We start from the raw sequence: 16,664 nt of genomic DNA, 5'->3' as shown, positions 1-16,664 counted from the left end.
CATGGGAACCACATTTCATAGCCTCTTCCTTTTTTATTTGCAATCACTTCCGCTGTGAACTGGAAGGTTTAAGATGTTTGCATTTGCATCTGGGCTACTCTGCAGGAGCCTGGAGCCAGGTCTTGACGTGCTCTGGCCCAGGGGGTACCCCCCCCACACACACAACTGGCTGCCCACAGGGCACCTCCCTGCTCAGAGCTGATGGCACCCTTTGCTTTCCTTCCCGTCCAGTCCTGCCATTTTTGTACTTGACACTTTTGTCACATTTCACAGTCTGAATTTCCTTCTGTGTTTATGTTGGGGTGTTAGACCCCAAACCCCCAGCAGCCTCTGGGAGGGCGTCAGGCCAGAACCCCGCTCCCCTTCCCCAGCTCCTCCAGGCCGCGTCCCCTGGCTCCAACTTCTCTTCTCTCTCCAAGGACCGTTTCCAAGTGGTCTGGCTGCTCCTGATCCGGGTGACTCACCATCCACATCGCTTTAGGGGTGCTGGCTGCTGCAGGCCCCCAGTCCCCTGTCTGCTATTACAGAGTATTTGTGGCAACTCCTCCCTGGAATAAAGCCTTTTTCCTTGGATGAGGGACTGGCTCACTACTCCCTACTGACAGCACCCTTGCCTGCTCTCCCCTCCATGGTGGGCGGGTCTCAGACTTCCCCTACCATCATGCAGCCCAGACCTGTGGACTGTGTGTGTGGTGGTGAATGGCGAGGCCCCAGCATGCAGTTCCAGGTGCTGACAGGAGAGGGCAGTGAGTGCCCAGCCCTGCTAGGTGGCCAGCAGCACTCCCAGAACTAGGTGGGTGTTCCCAGCTTAGAGCATTGGATGGGGCGGCCCCAGGGCGCAGCCTCCGGAACTGGAAGGGTGGAACTGTGCCCACTCCCAGGGCCCTGGGGAAAGCAGCAAAAAAGAGACAGTGGTGTTCAGAAGTTGCTGGACCTGCAGGGAGGGCAAAGGACTCCTGGGCTAAGATAAGTGTGAGATGGAGGGGGAGTGGGCCACAGGCGGGAGGTGGCTGAGCTGTGCTGGCACATGGGGCTGCAGGAAGCAGGGCTGTAGGGGGCACCCTCCTGCCAAGCATAGCTCTCCCCACCCTGAGGTGCTACTAGAATGGAGATAGTGTGGCAACCACCCTGTACTCCAAACTCAGCCCACAGCCAGGGTCCAGGGAAAGGGCTCTAATCCCTCCTTTTCAAAGGCCGGGCACTGGTGTGGGAGCCTAATGGGTAGCAACTGATAAGAGCAGACTGGGAGGGCACCTCCTGGAGCCCTGGGCATCAGCGCTGGTGGTCATGCCTGGTTGTACCTCACAGATTCTGGGGCTCTAGGTAGAGACACACACACACACCAGAGTCATCTCCTTGCCCACTCTTGCTTCTGGCTTCACCAGGGCCAGAAAGCAGCAGCCAGCATCTGTAGCTGTCACTCTCAAGGGACAAGCGCTGTCTTGGCTCCTGATGCCTCATGATGGACAAGGCTGCTGATCCTGGGAGCTGCTGCCAGGAGTTAAGGCTCCTTTAAATTCTGTTCCCGACCAGGAGCTGGAAAGACCTCCCAAGCCCAGGGCCTCCCCAACCCTGGGTAGTGAAAGAGCACCACTGTCCTCTATAACCCCCAGGCCAAGAGCCCTTAGAGGCCTCCAGGGCCACCAGGCTCCACCTGTGGTCTGGGGGCAGCCTCTGAACAGCAGGTTTCTGTCTCCAGGGCCAGTGTGCTCCCTCTAGATGCTTAGCAGCCAGGGCCGCAGCTTTGGGAGGGGGATGAACCTTTCTGATTCCGGGAAGAGCAAGTGCTCCTTCAGAGCCCCCACCTGCACAGCCACAGAAACTGGAGCTCCACTGTCCTCAGATAAGCCAAAGGGAGATTTCTGTCAGCTCTCCTGATTTAAAAATGCTGGTGTACAAAACAGGAGAGACGGCATCCATCATGGCAGGCCTGGTGCCCTGGCCGCCAGAACTCCACTGGAGGCCACAGGCTCTGCCCTCTTCCAGGGGGACACGTGAGGTGGCGACCTCGACCTGGTAGATGCAGGCGGTGTTGGAGGACTCTGGGAGCAGGGTAACGTGGAGGACAAGTAAGCCAGGTGGCCAGAATTGGACTCTTGAGGCGACAAGCTGAAACCAGTGCCCCTGCTTTTTGGTCAGCTCACATCCAGACACGTGGCAGACGGATGCCCGCCCCTGCAGTTCTGCTTCTGGGGTTTCAGGTTTGGGAAGCTGCAGGCTTCAAGGTCTTAGGGTAACTCAGCATCTGTCTTGGCTCTTCTCCTACCCAGAGCCTCCACGCCGCTGGCATCTGGAGGCCAGGCCCCAGGCAGCCTGAGCTGTCCAGTGAAAAACGGACTCCCAACACAGCTGCTGTGTCGGCAACCCTGCGCTCTGTAGGTTTGGTTCCCAGGTGCCGTGCTGGGGACACTGGAGCCGTCTAGGAACCAGTTACTGATATTTAATAACAGCTTTGCAATCTGACAGGCAGTCAAGTGGATCTCAGTTTATTCACAAGTTGAGCACCTGGATCTTGGGGTGTGTGGAACATCTTAGGGCTCCCCCCGGGAGTCCCTGCTTTGCTGGCGTGGTGGCCGGGAGGTTCTCCACACATCAGCCATGGGGACGGGGGTCCAGGGTTGGGGCTTGAACATTTCTGATGTCAGTGGGGGTGTTCCTGGCACTGGATAGGGACCTCCAGGCAGAGAAATACCAGGCCCAATAAAAGCAGCTCCCAGGTTGGACACCCAGAACCTCCAATTCCCCCCACCTCCAGACCCAGCCCTGGTGGCACCCAAGAACGTGGGCTTTGCCTGCTCCCACAGATCCGACTGAGTGAAGAAGCTGAGACCGTTTCTCCAAGTGGAGCTGGAGTGGAGACTCACGCTCCCAGTGGTGGTGCCGCTGGGCTGTGGGCGGCACCCAGAGGCCAAGTGCAGCTCGCCTGCTGGGTGCAGCCTCCCTTTGCCTCCAGGAGCACAAACTCATGGCGCTTCCCGGCTCTGACTCCAGGGATCCTGGTGACCAGCTGGCCAGGAGGACCCAGGCACTTGCCTCAGTCAGTGCCTTTCCACAAACACAGAGGATGTGGCCTTCCTGAGACTACTGCTCCCCAGAAGGATGGAGAGATCTGGCTGCTCATGTCCCATCCAACAGGTCAGGTCAGGGGCCTCCTGGGAGCCAGAACAGGGCCGTGGGCGGGGACTTCCAAAGGGGAGCCTGGCAGGCCTGCACCGGGCACTGCAAAGACCCAAGCTGCCTTCTCCCTTGACTGCCCCCAGACCTCTATCCTGGTATGGGCAAGGTGGTGGTCCAGCGTGTCTCTACCAGCCACCACCCTGGCTGGCCCATCTCAGTGTTGCCCACAACACTGGGCTGCAAGTTGGGTGGACTCTGTCCAGCTGTCACTGTCTCCCTCACCCTCACCCCTACCCCTGGCACACTGGCTGGAGGGTCCCCACTGGGGCCCACAGGAGGAAAGTCCTGAGTGAAATCCAGGCTGCCTCCAAGGCCAGGACTGGGAACACTAACTTCCTGGGAAAGGTCTGGGTGGCAGGGAGGTTCCAGAACATATAGTAGAGATAGTGAAAGGGGCGGATGGTGGTGCACCCAGTTGAGTGCAGACACTGCCATGCACAAGGGCTGTGGGTTCAAGGCCCCAGCCCCCCACTTGCAAGGGAAAGCTTCATGAGCGGTGAAACAAGGCTGCAGGTATCTTTCTCTCCCCATTATTTCCCCCTTCCCTCAATTTCTTTGTCCTACCAAATAAAATAGGAGAAAAAAAAAAAAAAGGAAAAATTGGTGCTGGGAGCAGTGGCTAGCAGCGACAGCCCTGGTGACAGTTTAAAAGACAGGAGGGAAGAGACAGCAAGATGGCAACGTGAAGCCAGGGGGGTCAGGGGTGCCCTCCTGCTCCAGCTGGCCCAGGATCCCAGGCAAGACCACAGAGCCAGTGGTGGGTGGGAACTTTCTTCTCCTTTGTTGCAAAGGGGGAGGGGTGGGCATGGGGAGCCCCCAGGGCTCTGGGGGAGGCATGCGGGCAACCCCAGCAGGCAGGCACTGAGGAATGAGAGGGAAAGGTCCTGGAGTTTCCCACAATCCTCTGCAGGGAAGAGCAAGGCTGGCCGTCGAGGGGAGCGGGGCTGCGGGCAGGGGCTGGGGGCTCACTCTAACATGCAAAGTCCGGCTGCCCCCACACTAGGCGTCTTGAAGAGCGACACACGCATAAATACAGGCTGCACACACACATGCGAGGCTCCAAGCCCCAGAGCTCCGGGTGGCCCAGCGGCGGGCGGGCAGGCCGTTCCTCTCGGGTTCTGTCCTGTGGCCCGAGCCACATCCATGCAAGGTGGGTGTTGCCAGCCCACGCCACCCTATGTGCCCGGAGCCACTACACACTGCACCTGGCTGGCATCTCCTCTGGGGCTCCAGGGACCGAGGGTGCAGGGGTCCCGCAGAGATGTCCTCTCCCCGCCCCACGGGGTCCTGGCCCCGGGGAGGGGGAGGGGCCTCCCTTATCTCTCGGCCTCCATGGTGGGGTGGGCCCTCGGTTCTGAAGCGACCTGCTGGGGGGCCAGGGGTGGCCGGTCTGACGCCGGGGCAGGGGCTGTAGGAGTCCAGAGGGGCGGGTGCGGCGGCGGGTGCGGCGTCCCTCCCGGGGGCGAGGTGGCCAAGGGCCAGCCAGGGGTTGCGAAGCTGCCGCTGGCCGTGTGGGGAAGGTGTGGAGGGGGTGACGTGGTCGTGGCGGCCATCGGGCTGCCGCTGCCGCCACTGTGGAAGCTCTCGGAGGCCTTGAGCCGGGAGAACATGGTGAGAGCGTCCGGGAAATTGGGGGGCGTGGCGGGGGTGTTGGCAGGAGTGCACATCTGTGAGGGGTAAGAATAAGGATAAGCACTCTAGTGGGAGGGCCTGGCCCCCCAACACACCACCAGCAGCAGGAGCTAAGGAGGGGCAGAGGCTGGGCGAGCGCAGACACGGGGGGGGGGGGGGAGGGGAGCCCCTCAGACTGGACTCCAAGGCCACTTACCATCTGGTGGTGGTGACTGTAGGGGATATTCGTCTCCTGGAAGAAGGCGCTGAGGGCCGTCTGCAGGCGGAAAGGTGCTGCTTACTGCCAGGATGTGCCCACCCTGAGACCACTGACCCTCGAGTGGATGCCCACCAGCCTGTCACTGTGACATGGGGACAGGCCCAAGGACCTCAGCCTTGGGAGAGTCTGAGCCAAGTTCAGGTGGACAAGGGCCACAATCACCATTAGTGCTGGCTCCCTGCTCTGAACCAGGATGGGGGTGGGAGCGTCTGGGTGCAATCCCCCCCCCCCCCACACACACACACATAAGGGGGGCTTGTCAGGCCTGACTGAAGTTTTCCATCCCTGCAGGGGATGAGTTTGCTGGTCTCCAGGCTGCCCACCCTGAAGCCTGGGGAGAGGGAACTAGGGCAGAGCTGTGTGTGTGTGGGGGGGCGCGCCTAGAGCAGGCCCCAGGCGCCCCCAGAAGAAGCTGACACTTGGCTCCACCCAGGGGAGGGGCGCCAAGAAAAATTAGGGAACCAGCTGCTCTTGCGCAAGTGGCAGCAAGTGTGTGAAGGGTCCTCCCGTCACCATGTTCCCGTCTGGCCCCTACCCCTGCAGCCCCCCCCAGTCCGGACTTGGCACTTATTCATGCACCCCCAACACACCCAGAAACCCTGCCGGCCTCCCAGGGATAGTAAGTTTACACGAGTTATTCTGGGAATGTCCTGCTGGAGACACCCTAGCCCAGTGTCCCCACACCAGGTGTGGGAGCTGGTCTCTGGCCGCCGTGTGATCCCCAGCTAGACCTTCCCTTCCCCCAGCCACCGGCGAAGGGCCCCCCAGAGAGGAGCTGAGCCGAAAGCACAGCCCCTCCCCCTGCAGTCTGGCCCTATTAGCATCTGAATCACAGAGAGTGACCCAAAAACAGGCTCCAGCTGGGGGCACTGAGGGGGATGGGCAGCCATGAGGGTCCCTCTGTCTGTGTAGAGACCTCAGCTTGGGGGGCTCACACACCCCTTTCAGGCTCAGTGTATCTGCTGGTATCTGTAACCCCCCCCCCCCCACAGATGGCGTATCACTCACTCACTCCCCTGGGGCCACCCCCTTGCAGGATAGAGTTTCCCGCAGCTTCAGTCCTCACAAGCCAAGCCGGCGTTCCTATTCGCGGGATCAGGTTCTCCAGGCCGGGTCTCCCACTGCCCGGCTTCGCTCCCTGGGGCCACCTGCCTGCCCGGCCCGGCCCGGCCCGGCCTGACCCGGCAGGGGCAAGGAGCTGGGCGTGCAGATGTGGGACTCCAGCGGGCTGCCATGAATGTGGTTTTGCGAGTTCTGCCACATCCAGCCCTCGAGACAAACGGGCTGATGAAGGGAGCTTCCTGCAGGGCGGGGCTGCCGGTCTGGGGGTGGGTGGGGGCTGGCCGGCCCCTCCTGAGCGCCCAGCTCCCACGGCCCAGGGCGGGGGTGGGGTGTGGGGAGACCACACAGGGCACCACCCCTACACAGAAGGCCGATGAGCAGATTCCCCGGGGTGGGCAGACTCACAGCCGCCTCCATCTCCATCCACCGCCCGGCTCCCGACCCCTCCCGCAGGCCCGAACGCGGGTCCCGGCGGGCACAGACGCCGCTGGAGTGACCAGGGCCGTGACCTGGGCGAGCGGTGGAGCCCGGCCCCCGCGGGTTTATTTCCGGGGCCGCCGGGCTGCGGAGGGCCAGGTGTCCCCGGAGCGCGCCCCCGGCCCCCCGGTAAATACGGGCGCACGTGCGTGGACACCGCCGACACCCGCGCCCACTCGCACCCCCGCGGGCCCCAGGCCCCGCGTCTCCGGCCACCGACCCGCTACCTGGACAAAGGCGGGGGGTCCCCGCTCTCCGCCGGGACTCGGGGCGGGGACTCGGCTCGGCGGGGGCTGGCGCCGCTTCCGGGGGGGCGCCGGGGTGGTCCCGCTCGCCGCGAGCGCGCGCAGAGTCCCGGGCGCGCGTCCCCCCACCCGGCCGCCAGGAGCGACCCCGGCCCGAACCCGCAGCCCCGGGCCCCGCGCACCTCGAACTGCCAGTGGGCCGCCTGCAGCAGCTGCTTCGCCTGGTCGGCCGCGCAGCCCGCCGTCAGCACGAACTGGTTGATCATGACCTGGTGCTTGAGCTCATCCATGTTGACGGACATGGCGCCGCCGCCGCCGCCCGCCGCGCTGCTCGGCCTCACGCGTCCACCATTAGCGAGCCGGCTCCGGCGAATCCAAATATTTACTGTGCGCCTCTGATTCACTGCCGCGCCGCCGCGGGGGCCGCTGGGACATGTAGTCCGCTGGCGACGCGGCGGCGCGCGGGGGCCACTGGGACTTGTAGTCCGGCCCCGGCCGTCGGCGGCGCGTGAGGAGACCCCGAGCCTGAGGGTCGTCAGGTGGGCACAGATATCGGCCTCAGCTTCAGCGTGGTGGACGCAGCCTTTTGGGACGTAGCCTTAGGAACCCTTGCACACGTCTAGCACAGGGTCACAGGCTCCCCGGGATTTGGCGCACCCTGGGTGCCTACCAATTTCGTCCAGCGAATGGATGGAGGTGCCTCGGGGACACCGCCTCTGGGAAGGCCCCCGAGCCTCCCTAGGCCCCAGCGCAAGTCCGCCTCCCTCAGTGAGCAAGCGGGTCACTCCCCCTCGGCACAGTAGGTCGGAGGACAGTCTAGCGGCAGGCAGGCAGGCAGGCAGGCAGGCAGGCGAGCTCACCGGCCTCAGGAGCCTTGAGGACCCTCCGGCCACTGGGGGCTCCCGTTTTCCCACGGGAAATCTCGTGCGCTTTTCCCGAGCCCCAGGCTGGCAGCCGGCCAGAGCCAAATCCCCCCCCCCCCCCCCGACGGGGCCATTTCCGGAGCCGGCCCCGAACTCTTCTTCCCAGAATACCCCGGTTTGTTTGCATGGTTTTGTCCCGAATGACGTCGTCTGAGTGAGGCGGCGCTTTGGCCAATGGACGGCCTCGGGGTGTTAGGACCTGGCCATATAAGGTAAACAAAGCTGGCGGCCCAATGAGGAGCTGGCGGGGGCGGACGCGTCACGTGGGCGCGAGGGGCGTGGCCGGGCGGGGGCGTGGCGCTACGGGCGGTGTTTACAATCTCGCTCCCACCACTTCCGGTGACGTGTGTTGGGGGGGTCTGGGCTAGCGCCCCTCCGGCAATGGCTCCGAACCGGAACTGAGCCGGCGGGGGGCCCTGGCTGATTTCTGGCGCTTGTTCTTCGGTTCTGCTAAGCGTCAGCAGTCCTTCATGCTCTCGGGGCCACGGCTTCTTTGGCTGAGCCCCTGTTTTGTGCCTGCTTCTGCCCCATCCCCTGGGCTGGGTTGAAGCCCCCCCCCCCCCCCGGTGGCCAATGGAGAGCGTCCTGTCAGGTGGGGCCCAGCGTACAGAACTGGGTTGAATGGAGGGAATCCACCCAACGTGGGGTGGGCCGGGTTCCTGCAGGCTCTCCTGGGAATCCTTCCTGGACTTGCAGGAGGCCCCGGGGTCTGGTGGACAGGGCCTGATGGCTGCAGCGCCCCTCTGCCTGGAGGAAGAGGAGCTTGGCTCACTGTCAGGAAAGGCTATCAGACATCCCCCCCTTGTTTTTTTTTCTCCAGGGTTATCGCTGTGGCTTGGTCCCTGCACTAAGCATCCACTGCTCCTGGAGGCCATTTTTCCCATTTTGTTGCCTTTGTTATTGTTATTGTTATTGCTGCTGCTGTTGAATGGGACAGAGAGAGGAGGGGAAAATAGAGGGAGAGAAAGACACCTGCAGACTTGCTTCACTTGTGAAGCGACCCCCCTCTCTCAGTTGGGAGCCGGGGTGGGGGGTGTTGTTGCTCTGGTCCTGTGCTTCAGGCCATGTGCACTTAACCCACTGCGCTATGCCTGCTTCCCCCCTCCCGCCCCTTTTTACCCATCTGGCGTTCACTCAGGGTCCACTTTTCCACTTATTTTTATCACCAGAGCACTGTTCAGTCTGGTTTATGGTGGTGCTGGGAATCAAACCCTGGACCTTTGATGCCTCATGCATGAAAAGTCTTTTGCAGAACCATTGTGCTTTCTCCCCTCACCCCACCTTTTTATTTTTGTTAACCCTGATGGTGCTGGAAAGCCAGCTCTGCTGATCGGCCTTTTCCTGAATGACTGGGAAGGAGCCACAGACTGGGCTGGGCAGCAGCCCCAAGTGGGATTAGGGATCCTGTCTGTTTCCGCTGGGACAGTGGGGTATGAGCAGCTTCTGCAGGCAGGCAGACCCTGCCAGCTCTCTTGGCTCAGCCTCTTGGTGACTGATAGCATGCCAGGTATCCTGGCTCTTGGCTTCACTTTCCTGGATTGTAAAACCCAAGGCAAAAGCCATGAACTCTGTACAAATAGTGGGGGGAGTTATGAGGGCTTGTGGCTGTGGGATGCTGAGCACTCACTTCGGTGCCTCCATCTGCACCACTAGGGAGTCCTCCTCTCATTTTACAGAGGGGTATATGGACCCCCCCCCCCCGTACTTTTTCCAATGGAGAAGAGCAGGAACCTGTGGGCTGTCAGTGTCTAGGGGGCACTGTCCTGGCAGGGTCCGTTGGGGGCTTTTCTTGGGGTGGAGCAGAATATTTCTCTTTTTTAAAAGATTTTATTTATTTATAGTGAGAAAGATAGGAGGAGTGAAAGAAGCAGACATCACTCTGGTCCATGTACTGCCAGAGATTGAACTCAGGACCTCATGTTTGAGAGTCCAGTGCTTTATCCACTGTGCCACCTCCCAGACCACAGCAGAATATTTCTGCAGCCTCCCCTCACCATCAGGAAGCTATTACTCAAGACACCTGCCCAGGCTTGCCCCACCCAGACCTCTTCCAGAGTGACAGCTGGCAGAGGGGTGGTTGAACACCCCTTAGCCCCCAAGTGCAGTAGGGAAGGAAAAAACAACTTTGTTTTTCACCAGGCTCAGTCCTGCTGGGAGTGGACTTTGGATTTCTCAGTGGTCTGTTAACTGCAGCTGGCATGTGAGGGGAGGGGAATGCTGTCTAACCATGCCCCCCAGCCCCTTGTGAAGGCCTCCCAAGTTGGTACAGATGGCAGATGGAGGGCCCAGAGCTCTGACCTTATCCCCACCATCACGCTCTCATCAGGCCCCAGAGGAGCGTGTTTATCAGTCATCAACAAACTGCCAGCTCTGGGAGCAAGGAGGCTGAGCAGGTACTGAGGATCACCCCGGCCTCTCAGGAGACTGCAGAAGTCTAGACTTAGGTCTGGAGCTGGAGAGGGGTCTGGGGACGGGGCTTCCACCTCGTTGGACCTGACCTCTCCCCTTTACTTGGCTCTGGCTCTGCACTCCGGGGCCAGACTCAGCCCCACCACACTTGTGTTGGGCATGTGCGACCTTGCTGCCTCCCTGGCCGAGAGCCCACCATCCGCCCTGTGCCCATGGTCTGGCTCTGTGCCTGTCACATAGTAGCTGTATGATAAATATTTGTTGAATAAATAAATGAAACAGCCAAGATAGTAACACTAGTAACAAGTCTGAAAGGGCTTGTCCCTCAGTAAGATGTGGAGAAGCCCAGGAAGGTACACCATGAAACCTAATGGGTGGTGTGGGGCTTAGAATATTACACTTAAGAGCATGAGGTCCCAAGTTCCAGGTTTAATTCCTGGCATTGCATGTGCCAGAGTGGTGCTTTGGTTTGTTCTCTCCTTTCTTTCCTGTTAGTAGATAAGAAAGAGAGGAAATCAGGTCTCAAGTCCAAATCTCACTTTTTCTTTTTTGCCTCCAGGGTTATCACTGGGACTCGGTTCCTGCACTATGAATCCACTGCTCTTGGAGACTATTTTTTCCCTTCTGTTGCCCTTGTTGTTTATCACTGTTGTTGTTGTTGTTGTTGGATAGGACAGGGAGAAATGGAGATAAGAGGGGAAGGCAGGGAGGGGGAGAGAAAGACAGACACCTGCCTGTGAAGTGACTCCCCTGCAGGTGGGGAGCTGGGGGCTCGAACCGGGATCCTTAACACCAGTCCTTGCACTTCATGCGCCATGTGCGTTTAACCTGCTGTGCCACTGATCAACCCTCCCCCCATCTGTCTTAAGAGAAATGTCTCAGGCCTGTGGAGAGGACATGGACTTCCCTGGCTGGGGTACAAGGGAATTTGAGGTTATTTTCCAGTGGGAACATGGGGCCTTAGGCAGGGAGGCTAGGAGACTGGTATAGTGTTGGTATGTGTGTGTACGTGTAAGGAAGTGTCAGGTCACTCCACAGGAACATTGAAAGGGAGGGAAGAAAGAACACGGGAGGGGTTGTCTCAGCATCAAGTTACATGAGCTGTAAGGGAGCAGCACTCATTTCCAGTGCCAGCCCTGAGTGGGGTCCATGTCTCCTCAGCCGCTCTGTCCTCTTCTGTGAAGCGGAGTGAAGGAAGACTCTGCTTAAGAGAATTCAATGAGAGGGCGTGCAAAGGCCTCAAGACAGAGCTGCACAGACTGGGTGCTCCGCGTAAATCCAGGTCTTGTGGGGTGGGGACCTTCCTCTAAGCTCCCCCACTGCCTGGACTCTCACAAGCCCCTCTCTCTATGCCCCTGGCTTCCCAGGCTGCAGATGGGCTGGCTAGGCTGCGACCAGCACACTGTGAGCGCATCTTCCTGTGAACTGTCTCCAACCAGAGCTTGGGACCTCACGCCTGCAAGCCTACTTTGAAAACTTAAATAAAAAAGGAAACAAGGGGAGTTGGGCGGTAGCGCAGTGGGTTAAGCGCACGTGGTGCAAAGCACAAAGACCTGCTGAGGATCCCGGTTCGAGCCCCCAGCTCCCCAGCTGCGGGGGGGTCGCTTCACAAGCGGTGAAGCAGGTCTGCAGGTGTCTGTCTTTCTCTCCCCCTCCTTGTCTTCACCTCCTCTCTCCATTTCTCTCTGTCCTATGCAACAATGACGACACTAATAACAACAATAATAACTACAACAGTAAAAAAGAAAGGGCAACTAAAGTAAGTAAATATTAAAAAATAAAAATATATAAAAAATAATTTCCCTGAATTTAAAAAAATTAATATAATTTTAAGTTCTATTTATCTGAGGGGGGGAAGAGGGAGGAAAGACACAAGAACATCACTCTGGCACATATGTTAGGGAACAAACCTGGGACTTTATGCTGGAGAATTCACTTTTTTTTTTTCCTTCTCCAGATCAACTCTGGCTTATGGTGGTGCTGGGGACTGAACCTGGGACCTTAGAGCCTCAGGCATGAAAGTCTTTTTGTAGACCTGTTATGCGAGATCTCAACACTTTAAACACTTTCTTCACCAATCCACCTCCTAGGCAATTTTAAAAAAACATTTTATTTTATTTTATTTTTGAGAGAGATACAGAGACACAGAGAGAGAGAGAAACAAACACCAGAGCCCTGCTCAGCTCTGGCTTATGGTGGTGCCAGGGATTGAACCTGGGACTTTGGAGCCTTAGGCATGAAAGTCTGTTTGCATAACCATTATGCTCTTCCTTGCCCCCCCCTTGCCTAATTTTTTTTTTTTTTTAGCAGTGATTCAATAATGGCTTACAAGTCTATAAAATTACAGACTTGGGCTGGGGAGACATCATAATCTTTATTTTGGATAGAGACAAATTGAGAGGGGAGAGGGAGATGGGGAAAGGAAATGAGAGCCACCTGCAGCACTGCTTCCCCCACCCCTGCAGGTGAAAACAGGGTGCTTGAACCCAGGCCCTTGAGCATCGTAGCGTGTGCTCTACCAGATGCACCTCTACTTGCTCTCCCTTTGCTTATTTTTAAAGTATTTACTTCTTGGGTGGAGGAGACAACATAATGGCTAAGCAAAAAGATTTTCATTCCTTAGACTCTCACCTCCCAGATTCAATCCCCACACCACTATGAGCAGGAGGTGAGTATTATGCCCAGAAGCTTGAGTCCGGATCTCAGGCAAAGAAGACCAGAATCCCATGCAATAGCAAGAGCCTTTATTAGGAAGCTTAAGCTTAGGCCGCCGACACCCTTCCAAGCAAAGGGAGAGTCTGCAACCCCGATCCCTTCTCGTCCCACCTTTTTATAGTTGTCACAGGGTGGGCACAGGTGGAAATATCCACAGGGAACAAGGAACAATTGGCTTCGGGTCAATAGCTGCTCTCAATATTCGGGGCCCCTCTCCAACCCCACATCCCCCCCCTTGTCTTTTTGTAACTTTTAGGGCCCAATCTTGGGCCAGTCTCTGTTTCTGACTACTGTCCCGGTATCAATGGGGCGTGAAGGGCAGTAGTAGCGGGAACGAAGATTAGAGTCACCAGGAGAGAAAGAGTCTACAGAGTCACGGGCAGACCAACTGGAGCTTGAGCGGGTGTTTGGGAACAGACTTAAGTTGCCATCTGGTCTTGAACTCCGTTTCTGCTGCACAGACGTGGGAGTGGTGGATCCACGGGCCGATACCATCCACCTTCAGGGCCATGGGTGTGGCTAAGATGACAGTGTATGGTCCTTTCCACCGGGGCTCCAGTGTCTCTTTTTGGTGGCGTCTCACCGAGACTGAGAGACTGAGTCTCCGGGCTGGAAGGGATGAGGGTTTGGAGGGGGTGCAGCTTCATATATTGCTCCCAGTCTTGGCCACACACGCTTTTGGACTCGAGCAAGCATGTCCTGATCATTAATATCAGCGAGCAAGTCTGACTTCAAGGCTGGGATTATGGGAGGGGGACGACGAACATGATCGCAAATGGGGTCAGCTTTGCAGTATAGGGGGTATTTCTTACTCTATAGAGGGCAAAGGGAAGGAGAGTCATCCAGTCTACGCCAGTCTCCACAGTTAATTTTGTTAAGGTCTCGTTTAGAGTTCTATTCATCCTTTCTACCTGTCCTGAGTTTTGGGGCCTGTAGGCGCAATGTAATTTCCATTTTGCCCCAAGGACACCTACCAAGTTCTGGGTTACCTGGGAAGCGAAGGCTGGACCACCATCTGAACTTAACTGAAAGGGCATACCAAACCTGGGAAAAATCTCGAGTAGTTTCTTCACCGCTGTCGGGGCCGTCTCCCTCTTGGTCGGGAACGCCTCAGTCCATCCTGAAAAGGTGTCTACAAACACCAACATATATTCACACCCACACCTTCCAGGTTTTACCTCAGTGAAGTCCATTTCCCAGTAGGCACCTGGTCTGGTTCCTTTCTCACGATCCCGGGAGGTCTAGGCTGGTTGGTAGCATTTGCAAGTCTGCAGGCTTTGCATTCTGCAACTATTTCCTTAATCAGTTGGTTCTTGTTGTGGATTCTCAGGCTGGCTTTTTGCAAAACTTCGGCCATTTTTCTTTGTCCCAGGTGGGTGGTTCTGTGTATAGGCTGCAGCAGGTGTTGGGCTTGGGAGAAGATGAGTTTACCATCAGCTGTTACCCACCAGTTACCACGCTTGTCAGCGAGAGGTAGCTTTTTTATCTGGAGCTCATTATCTGGTGTATATTCTGGCCCATCAGGCAGGGTGGGTTTTCCAGGGTCCGGCAGACAAAGAGCTAATTCGTCAGTTCTTTCCAATGCGACTTGTCTGGCTGTGGCATCCGCTAGGCGGTTGCCCTGTGCCACAGGACCTTCTCCCTTTTGGTGTCTAGGGCAGTGTATCATGGCCACCTCATCTGGCATCCAGATAGCCTCCAATAGGTCTAACACTTCCTGTTGGTTTTTTATAGCTTTACCTTCAGCTGCGAGCAGTCCCTTTCTCAATATATAGCTCCATGGATGTGGGCTGTGGCAAAGGCATAGCAGCTATCAGTGTAGATGTTAAGTCTTTTCCCTTTTCCCAGGTTGAGGGCTTTTGTGAGGGCAATTAATTCAGCTTTTTGGGCTGAAGTCCCTGCGGGCAGGGAAGCTGCCCACACAGCCTCGTGTTCAGCAGTTACTGCGGCCCCAGCACACCTCACCCCTGTCTCTTCTTCCTCTAGCGTTTGCCCTTCTTCCGTAGCCAGTCAACAGCGTCAGGTTGAGCCTGATGTCAAGTTTCGAGACCCCCTTTGAATCTGGAGAGGTGGCAGTCGTTGACTATGTGGGTCATAGTCTGTCTGTAGCCGCAGGGGCAGTTCGGGTCGTCTCTGGCTCCCCAGCGATGGAACATAGCGGCGCACCGGCCATGGCCTGTTCGATAGCGAATGAGGAGGGCCCAATCATAACGTGCTAGGTCAAAGCCGGGTTGACCCTATCTCTGATGAAGCTTTATACCAGTTTATACCAGAAGATTTATACCAGTTCACTTTTGTTCCTTTTAAAGGCTGGTCTTTCAGGTCTTCCCAGAGGTTGGATGTGTAGCTCAGAATCTCAGAGCAGTCATGCAAGGGAGTGTCTAATTTGGGGTCAGGGAGCAAGGTAGCTGGGTTCAAGGAGGCTTCATTCGGTGAAGCTGGCATTCTTTTAGTGAGATGGGGTTCTTGGACGAGGCCCCATATGTTATGCCCAGAAGTTTGAGTCCTGATCTCACGCAAAGAAGACCAGAATCACATGCAATAGCAAGAGCCTTTATTAGGAAGTTTAAGCTTAGGCTGTTGACACCCTTCCAAGCAAAGGGAGAGTCTGCAACCCCACACCTTTTTATAGTTATCACAGGGAGGGTGGGTACAGGTGGAAACATCCACACAGAACAAGGAACAATTGGCATCGGGCCAATAGCTGCTCTCAATATTCAGGGCCCCTCTCCAACCCCACACTGAGTAGTGCTATGGTAAAACAAACAAAATAAATATAAAAAAAATAAATATATTTTTTTCCCCTTTTGTTGTCCTTGTTTTCTACTGTTGTAGTTATTATTGTTGTTGATGTCATTGTTGTTAGAACAGAGAGAAATGGAAAGAGGAGGGGAAGACAGGGGGAGAGAAAGACAGACACCTGCAGACCTGTTTCACCGCCTGTGAAGCCACTCCCCTTGCAGGTGGGGAGCTGGGGACTTTAATCAGGATCCTTAGCTGGGCCTTGCGCTTTGCACCATGTGCACTTAACCTACTGCGCTACCACCGACTCCCCAAAATAATTTTTTTTACAAGAAAGAAATAGAATATTATCGTAGTACATACAATGCAGGGAGGGGATTGAGCCTGAGACCTCATGCATGAGTGTCCAATGCTTTATTGTGCCACCTCCTGGGCTGCTTTTTTAAAGTTTTTTTATTTATTTTTATTTTTGTTGTTTTTGTTGCCCTTTTTATTGTTGTTGTAGTTACTGATGTCGTCATTGTTGGATAGGACAGAGAGAAATGGAGAGAGGAGGGGAAGACAGGGAGAGAAAGACAGGCACCTGCAGACCTGCTTCACCGCCTGTGAAGCGACTCCCCTGCAGGTGGGGAGCCGGGGGCTCGAACCCGGATCCTTCCGTTTCATGCCACGTGCGCTTAACCTGCTGTGCTACCGCCCGACCCCCTCATGGGCTGCTTTTATTTAAGATTTTTCTTTCTTTTTTTTTTTAGAATTATTTTTTATTTCTTATTATCTTTATTTATTGGATAGTCAGCCAGAAATCAAGAGGGGAGGGGGTGATGGAGAGAGACACCTACAGCCCTGTTTCAACACTCGCAAAGCTTTCCTCCTGCGGGTGGGGACCGGGGGCTTGAACACGGGTCCTTGCACACTGTAACATGTGTGCTCAACCAGGTGCGCCACCACCCGGCCCCTAGATTTATTTCTGGACTGTGGAGATAAGCATAGTGGTTATGCAAAAGATGTTCATGCCTGAGACTC

At 56.7% G+C, this 16,664-nt stretch overlaps 1 protein-coding gene across 1 annotated transcript; it reads right to left on the bottom strand.

Annotated features, from left to right (window-relative positions):
• Window positions 1-2,467: 2,467 nt before the first annotated feature.
• On the bottom strand, window positions 2,468-7,787 carry UBALD1 (UBA like domain containing 1). Its single transcript, XM_007521998.3, has 3 exons — window positions 7,035-7,787; window positions 5,006-5,065; window positions 2,468-4,844 (listed from the first exon to the last, which is right to left on the bottom strand). The coding sequence occupies exons 1-3, from the start codon at window positions 7,152-7,154 to the stop codon at window positions 4,494-4,496; spliced, it is 531 nt and encodes a 176-aa protein (XP_007522060.1). The 5' UTR covers window positions 7,155-7,787; the 3' UTR covers window positions 2,468-4,493.
• Between the last annotated feature and the right edge of the window lie 8,877 nt (window positions 7,788-16,664).

This window comes from Erinaceus europaeus, chromosome 15, assembly GCF_950295315.1.
Source record: "Erinaceus europaeus chromosome 15, mEriEur2.1, whole genome shotgun sequence".
Classification (NCBI taxonomy): Eukaryota; Metazoa; Chordata; class Mammalia; order Eulipotyphla; family Erinaceidae; genus Erinaceus; species Erinaceus europaeus.
This window is presented reverse-complemented; position numbering and strand designations above follow the sequence as displayed.

Excerpts from the sequence above, each read along its gene's own strand:
- UBALD1 (XM_007521998.3), bottom strand. The coding sequence starts at position 7,154 with ATGTCCGTCAACATGGATGAGCTCAAGCACCAGGTCATGATCAACCAG. Across the intron at positions 5,066-7,034 it reads CGGCCCACTGGCAGTTCGAG|ACGGCCCTCAGCGCCTTCTT; the intron begins GTGCGCGGGGCC and ends TTCCGCCTGCAG. Across the intron at positions 4,845-5,005 it reads ACAGTCACCACCACCAGATG|ATGTGCACTCCTGCCAACAC; the intron begins GTAAGTGGCCTT and ends TACCCCTCACAG.